Below are 7,265 nucleotides of genomic sequence, written 5' to 3' on the forward strand. Positions count from 1 at the left end.
GAGTTGATTTCGATTTTTGCTTTTGAGAGACTCGGAAGGACTCTTTCTGGAGCATCAACGTCGTGTTGTTTTCCTTGAAATTTCTGGTGAGGTTTTATGTAATATAATTGGGTGTTTACGTGGCGAGACAACTGAGATCGTGAGCGACGCCACAGCGGTCGGTCTCTGGATTGCTTTTGCCCACCTGAGGGTTCTTTAACGTGCAATGAAAGCTCATCACACGGTACCCCGTATTTAACGTCCCTCGCGGAAGACGGCGTGTCTAAGCAACTTGTACCCTGCCACCAAGTTGCTGGCGTCCTCGGCCGGGTTCGAACCCGCGATCAGAAGGCGAACACGCTACCGACTGAGCCACCGAGGCCGGTTCTGGTGAGTATACATGAAGATCCAAAACACAGCGCGACACGCCCAACAGTGCCCAACAGCGAGTCCTCTTGGGTTCTGGTGAGGTTTATGGGTGTCCGAAGGAAGAATGCGAACACGACACGCTCTTTTTGTTCTAGTTGAGTGTTTCCAAGTCCATCCTTGGAAGCGTGAAAAACATTGACCGGGACAAACATAGACACTGCACCACTGAGCACGAGTAACTATAGTCATCTTGGCCTGGATTGCTCTGTAGATAACGACGATACTGGTTTCAACTGGTTAATGCGTTCTGGTTAATTCGTGTATGCAGCAGGGTCATTCCAGGCCAAATCACCCAAAGGTCGTGCTTGACCCCCCCCCAGTTTTGCTTCCAAAAATTATCATGGACTCCTTATTGCAAATAAAGGTATTTTCCCGAGTTTTACTGGACAATGTTGAACCGTTGTCGATTTTGGCGGGGTCAAAGTTAGTCAGAATCGCAAAAACCATGATACGAAAAACGTTACCTACTGAGCAGGGGTTTGCGTCTAGGTGGACTTTAGTGACATAGAATGAAAGAGCGTGACCCTAACATTCTGCCAATATCAAGTTCTTCCCTCCTGTTTCATTTTCGGCTAACGAAACAGGGCTGCTTTTTGGCGTCTATTTCTTACATCTTTGCGCCTTGCTAAGGGCACTGATGCGATGCAGGCGGCAGAGGATCGTCTTCAGATATGACATAATGGGCGTAGTTCTGTATCGGGACCACTCGCTTTTAAAAATGACTGAAAGGGTTAGGAAGGTAAATATTGCATAGGAGTGGAAGAAGGTCATATACTGAATCTAAAAATGTAAGAATTATAAAATTCTGTGGAAAAGAAGTTCTTTATATGCATTTCAGCGACCCCATGTGATTCACTATTAGCGCAGGAGTAACATGGGAACGATAAGCCTTGCAAGAGGTAGGGTCGTTGCATTGGGCGTTGCATCGTCTCATTCCATCTTATAACTTATGTGCTGCGCGTAATCTGTGTATTGTAGTTCTGTTGCTGATATTTCATTGCATGTACTGCGTGGTATACTTGTCTGTAAATATGTAAGTACGTATGCGTGTCATGTAGTTTTGTTGCTGATGTTTCATCGCGTGTACTGAGTGGTATATTTGTCTGTAAATATGTAAGTACGTATGCCGGTTATGTTTGTAATGTACCTCTGTTAGTATCCCACTGTATAAATATTATATATATGTCTGTACATAATTATTTGTGCGTTTATGTCTGTATTGTATCCACTGTGAGTTATGTGTATTGTGTGCGCCAACACCATGGCCTTAGCGGCCGTTCTTGGGCACTAATAAAAATTATTATTATTATTATTATTAAAATCACCTCACTTTAGTGAGGATAGTCCAGGTTAGGTTCTACAGATTGTGGATATGGGGGCGCCCCCCCCCCCCCCCCCTCCCTCCCCAGGCACACACTAGGCGGTGTGGGCGTCGAGACTGTGCCTCGGGTTAGGTCAGAATGTCCTCAGTAAAGATGGCAGATCGCCGGTAAAAAATTTATTTTTATACGTTTCACGCAATATACGAGGGTCAATCCTGTTTAATTTCGTTACAAATTAGCTCATCTTTCACGTAAAGGCGTTTGATTTTTGTTTTTGTTCTTCTTTATATAAAAAAAAACCCAGTGGTATACCGATACGGAACTACATCCGACATAATTAACGTGGCCAGCAATTTATATCACGGATCGGTGGCTCGACGCTTTGCAGAAGAGAGTACAGGAAGCTACGAACAGTGCCATCATGGCAGCGAAAGCGTTGGCAATGAAATGTACGTACATGAGGGCCGCTGCAGTTGAAGCACCGCAAAGGGCCGCTTCCCAGAAGGTGGAGCACTCCCGTGCACCCGATTGCTGTTTTTTTTGTGTGTTTTTGCTTAACTACACACAATCAAGCTGAACGCAAAAAAAAGGAAGAAACGCGCGAAAAATAGAGGTGACGTGGTCACGGAAGTGGAAAAGAAATGTTGCCTTACGAAGAGGAGAGGGCGCGTTGCGAAGCCACGATGATGCTACCGCCACCCGTACTTGTATTCTAAGGGTTCGCTTTCTTAAGCTGTTCATTCCCTTCATTCGCCTTCTTTCCTGTGACCAATGGCACGTATCCAATCAAGGAAACGGCAGCGAAATTGAATTGAGGAAGCCCATGACTCTAATGCGGGAGGGATCTCGAAGATGTAGCCCTGACAAGGTGAAGAGCAAACAGCTTCCGATTCTCGTAGTGTGAGAACACCATCTGTTAAGATCCAATTCTTGGATTGTTATAAGATCTGCTGCTCTGCTGCTGAAGTGCGTAGTCGCAAAAACAAAGCAAATTATGTTGGATGTTGATGTTGAGGAAATAAAATAAAAGGGAGAGATTGAATTCATCTCACGACAGATTCGGCTACACCCATATCCCAGTAAACCACTAATATCCCTAGGATATCCCTACAAGGTCGTGAACTTCCTGAATATCTGGACATCCATGCGATACCTGTGGGATATCGCATGCGGGGCGTTATATATCTTATAACCGTTCACGTGCTGCTGGCCATGCAACGTATTTATCTGTGCGTGACACTAGCCGAGCAACAGAATTCGATCACTTTTACAGCTCCACTCAGCAGTTCCTCACATTATAGAGAATAGTCTGAGTTAAAAACACAGTATTAGATAGGAAGGAATGTCATAAAATTAACTTTATTGGTTATACCTTGAATCTGCACATACACGAATTAACTGCAAAGACGCACCCCCTCACCGTTAGAAATGTGTTACGCCGCAATACTCTTATAATGAACGTGCCCCTACAACTTGTATTTCAGTATACGCGCCAGCCTCTTCGGCAACAGACGCTATTGTGGATGATCTGGTCTCCCTCCGCGTACGCGGTGGGGTGGACATTGGGGGACTGCTCTTATTTTTAGGGTGAGAGCACCTTTAAACACGTTTACGTTCATTAATTAACATACTAAGTATGTAGGCTACTTTCCGTTAATAAAACCGTGGCGTCGTCACTTCTGATGCATCAAGCAAAATAAGTGCACACTGTATTGAATTTTAACAGTCAGAACAATAACGGTTCATAAACGTCCCACATTTGTCTCAATATCCCGAGGTGACATCGCAGGGATATACCTGCGACGTCCAAACAGTGCCCATATCCTGGTCTCCTGTATGTCGCATGGATATCTATGGGATATTCAGACTGCTCCCAGGGATATCCCATTGTCAAGGATCGGATATCCTACAGACGTCGTCAGGACATCTGTTGTTTGTTGGGTAAACAGACCCCCTCCTGAAAAAGGAAAAGGAAACCGCCACTTTCGCCTGCTACACATGGAGGCGATAAGAGAAACATGATACCAAACAAGCGATTAGCATATAGTGCACAATGAAGCACGTGCACGGTCATGGTAAACTGCTTCCAATGCACTACTCTGTATAAAGGTCACAAGCGCAGACAAGGCAGCGTCCCTCTTGTCTGGTGGCCAATTAGCCAGCACGTTTTCGAGGTCAAAGTTTCGGTTATCCAATCGGTCGAGACCACATTTCAATTTGGCTCTGTTAAGGAAGATGAAGCTACTGCGCACCTCTCTCGCGCACCTTATGGACAGGCACGTTATGGGCATGAGCTTGCATTCTCGTTTTCGCTTTGGAGCAGTAAAGTCTACTTGCTCCTGCTGCCTGTCGTCCTTGCCCTTCCTCAACATTATACACTGGTGCCGAAAGCCGGGAAGAGGACATTCCAAGGCCTGCAGGATGACGGAACCGCAGGAACAAGCCACGAAGTCCTTGCTTTTATCCAAGAGGAAATCCCTTCGTCAGCGGTTGACAACCGTGCTCAACGAGGCCGAACGCCTGCTCGAGACGACCGATGTTCCCGCTGACCATGCTGGCCGTTGCGAGCTACTGACCGAACGTATCATGACGTTCGCTACTTCTCTGGAAGAAGTTGACAGAAATCTGGAGACCTTGTTCACCGTTGAACAAGCTGATGCCGAATTTGACAAGGTATTGGAATATCAGGACCGCGTAGCCTCCACATCATGCTTATTAAGGAGGAGCCTTGTGCCTCAGCACATCGCCCAGGCTCAGCCCATCGCCCAGGCCTCGACGATCGCGGGGACAGTCCAGACCGGTCCTGCTACGCCACCGGGATGTACTGGTGATACGGGGTCGGTATCCATTCTGAGCTCTACTCGTCGTCCTAATTTGCCGAAGCTAGAGCTCATCAAGTTTGACGGCAGTATGGAGAATTGGCAGGTGTTCTGGATCCGCTTTGAGTCCATCGTGAACCGTAATTCATCGTTGTCCAACAATGAAAAGATGTCGTATTTGTCGTCTGTCCTCAAGGGAAAAGCCGCAGCTTCCGTTAAAGGGCTTCAACTTACAGGCGACATGTATGACACGACGGTCGAAATGCTACAGGATCGATTCGGCAATCCAGACTCGCTCATACAGTTCCATTTGAAGCGACTGTTAGCCATCCAGGATGTTCTTTCGTCCCGAAACGTCTCCGAACTTAGACGTCTGCGTGACGCGGCGCGCGCGCATATCCGAAGTTTGGAAGCGTTGGTAACTGGATTAAGTTCGTATTCTTCGCTGTTGTACCCAGTAATACAACGGGCCCTTCCAGTCGACTTGGTCCTCAGATTTCAGAGGAAACTTCACAGTGATGCCGCGGACGCAACTGGAACCGCAGACGATCGTCATGAAGAGATCATGGGCAAGCTATTAGACTTCATCAAAATGGAAGCTGAATGCAGAGAACACATCGCAGCGGCAGAAGGGACACAAGATCCTCAACGTTTTACACAGAGACGAGGGGGCAAACACACTCGAAATTCACAGGACCGACTGCCCTCCGCCGCAGCACTCGGTGCTGAAGCCAGTAAACCATCTAAACCAACGAATACCAAGAAAACTGCAGACAACTCTTCCTTCTTTTGTGGGAAGGATCACGACGTCAGGAAGTGCCGTGTAGAGGCTGACCTGGCAGACCTGGAAGAGCGGCTTCCGTTGCGCAAAGGAGAATCACACCGCTAGAGTTTGTCGATCCGTCAAGGGCCTGAAGTGCGAACAATGCAGCGGGCGGCATTTGACGGTCCTATGTAGGCAAGGCAGTCGCGCACCCCTATTGCACTCGACTTTCAGTACATTTTGCTCCTTGGGAACGCACCGGCGTAAGAAAAATTCTGTCCCGGAAACTGTACAGCAAGCGATACTGCCCCGACGGCGGAAAGGTAAGATAAAAGGTAACAAGTAAACACAGAAGGTAAAATCAAAGGCGCCGGTGTACAGCGTGTACAGGTTGGGACAAAAGTTTATGGAACACGCGAGCGACGTACTCTTTCTCCGGTGCGACACCCTAGCGGCTGCCGGAAGCGAGTGAGTTCACTGTTTCGGAGGGGTGGAAGGGTGCGCTGTTAGCGACACACAGCGGTAACTTGTACTTCCCAGGCACGCATAAGCGAGACTGGATCATGAACCACCACTATGTGTCGCTAACAGCGCATCCGTCCACCCCTTCGAAACAGAGGACTCACCCGATTCCGGCAGCCGCTAGGGTGTCGCAGCGAAGAAAAAGTACGCAGCTAAGAAAAAGTACGGCTCGCGTGTTCCGTAAGCTTTTGTCCCAAGCTGTACAGACCTTTCCCAAGCAGCAGAATGTACCGAAAATTAAGTGCAATAGGGGAGGGCGGTATGTGTCTTATCAATGTTCTTTAGTTTCAGAATTCCGTTCAAGGCCTTCCACCTACCCGTCCACCCCTATTGCACTCGACTTTTAGTACATTGTGCTGCTTGGGTTTGAACGTTGCTTTCGTGGGTGTGCTGAAAGCAGAAGCAACAAAGAAGACGAGACGAGACGAGACAAAGAACGAGAAAGAAACGAGAACTATCAAACGGGGTAAACAACCGTCTATCGATATGAAGTGTTCGTGTTCTTGGGAGCTTTAAAGTAAGGATCAAAAGGTTGTTGCTGAAGGAAAAGGTAGCACAGAAGCGACGTTGCAAAATGGAAACGTCTTCGTTGTTTTACGCAGTCTAAGCAAAAACTCACAAGGGCGCACTCACGCACATGATGAGTGAAAAATTCGTCACTCACGAAGTGAACTAGGATGGTGGAAAGTTCATTGTGTACGTCCTCGCGCCAGTAATGCCTAGCAATCCTTTCACAGGTGTTTCAGAGAACAGTGAGAGAAGCTGATGCAGCGGTCCAGAGTATACGTCCGAATAGTTGTTCACGGAAAATTTGTCCTGGAATGGCTCACTAAGGGCCGCGATAGATGTCAGATGGTTCCGAGGTACTTCATTGTTGTAAAACGCGCGAGCGACACACGGCAGCTCAATGAACATTCATCCTACGACCTTCATCACAAGCCATGCGTGCCCTGGTACCTTCCAAGTTTCGGTCTACGTCATGTCAACAGTACGACGTCAGTGTCCCATCGTCCGCGCCACGAACCTCAAGTATGCAGCACTAGGGCTCAACTACTAGCGGAGAAGGCCATGTGAATGTGATGTGTTGGCGAAAAAAATAAAAGGGACAAATTGAATTCGCTATACGACAAATTCGGCTACACCCATAAACAGCTCCTCCCGAGAGGGGAAAAAACTAACAGAAAAACTCTCAGCTTTCGCGATAACTATCGGCCAAAGGCCAAATCAGCGGTAAACGCAGCGTACAATGAATCACACGGTCCTAATAGACTGACTCCAACGCATGTCACAAGCGCTGACAAGGCAGCGTATCTCTTGTCAGGTGGCCAAGGACCCGGCACTTTTACGAGGTTAAAGTTGCGGTTGTCCAGTCGGTCGAGAGCAGATTTCATGGTGGCCCTTTAAGGTGCATATCTAGAACAGTACACTAGA

At 47.7% G+C, this 7,265-nt stretch overlaps 1 protein-coding gene across 1 annotated transcript; it reads left to right on the top strand.

Moving 5' to 3' along the window:
* The first annotated feature begins 4,095 nt into the window (after positions 1 to 4,095).
* On the top strand, positions 4,096 to 6,920 carry LOC135384060 (uncharacterized). The gene is made up of 2 exons (XM_064613309.1): positions 4,096 to 5,635; positions 6,572 to 6,920. Exon 1 carries the CDS (start codon positions 4,152 to 4,154, stop codon positions 5,436 to 5,438), a length of 1,287 nt encoding a protein of 428 aa, XP_064469379.1. The 5' UTR covers positions 4,096 to 4,151; the 3' UTR covers positions 5,439 to 5,635; positions 6,572 to 6,920.
* Positions 6,921 to 7,265: the final 345 nt, after the last annotated feature.

Source organism: Ornithodoros turicata, chromosome 2 (assembly GCF_037126465.1).
Source record: "Ornithodoros turicata isolate Travis chromosome 2, ASM3712646v1, whole genome shotgun sequence".
NCBI classification, from domain to species: Eukaryota; Metazoa; Arthropoda; class Arachnida; order Ixodida; family Argasidae; genus Ornithodoros; species Ornithodoros turicata.

Excerpts from the sequence above, each read along its gene's own strand:
- LOC135384060 (XM_064613309.1), top strand. The coding sequence starts at position 4,152 with ATGACGGAACCGCAGGAACAAGCCACGAAGTCCTTGCTTTTATCCAAG.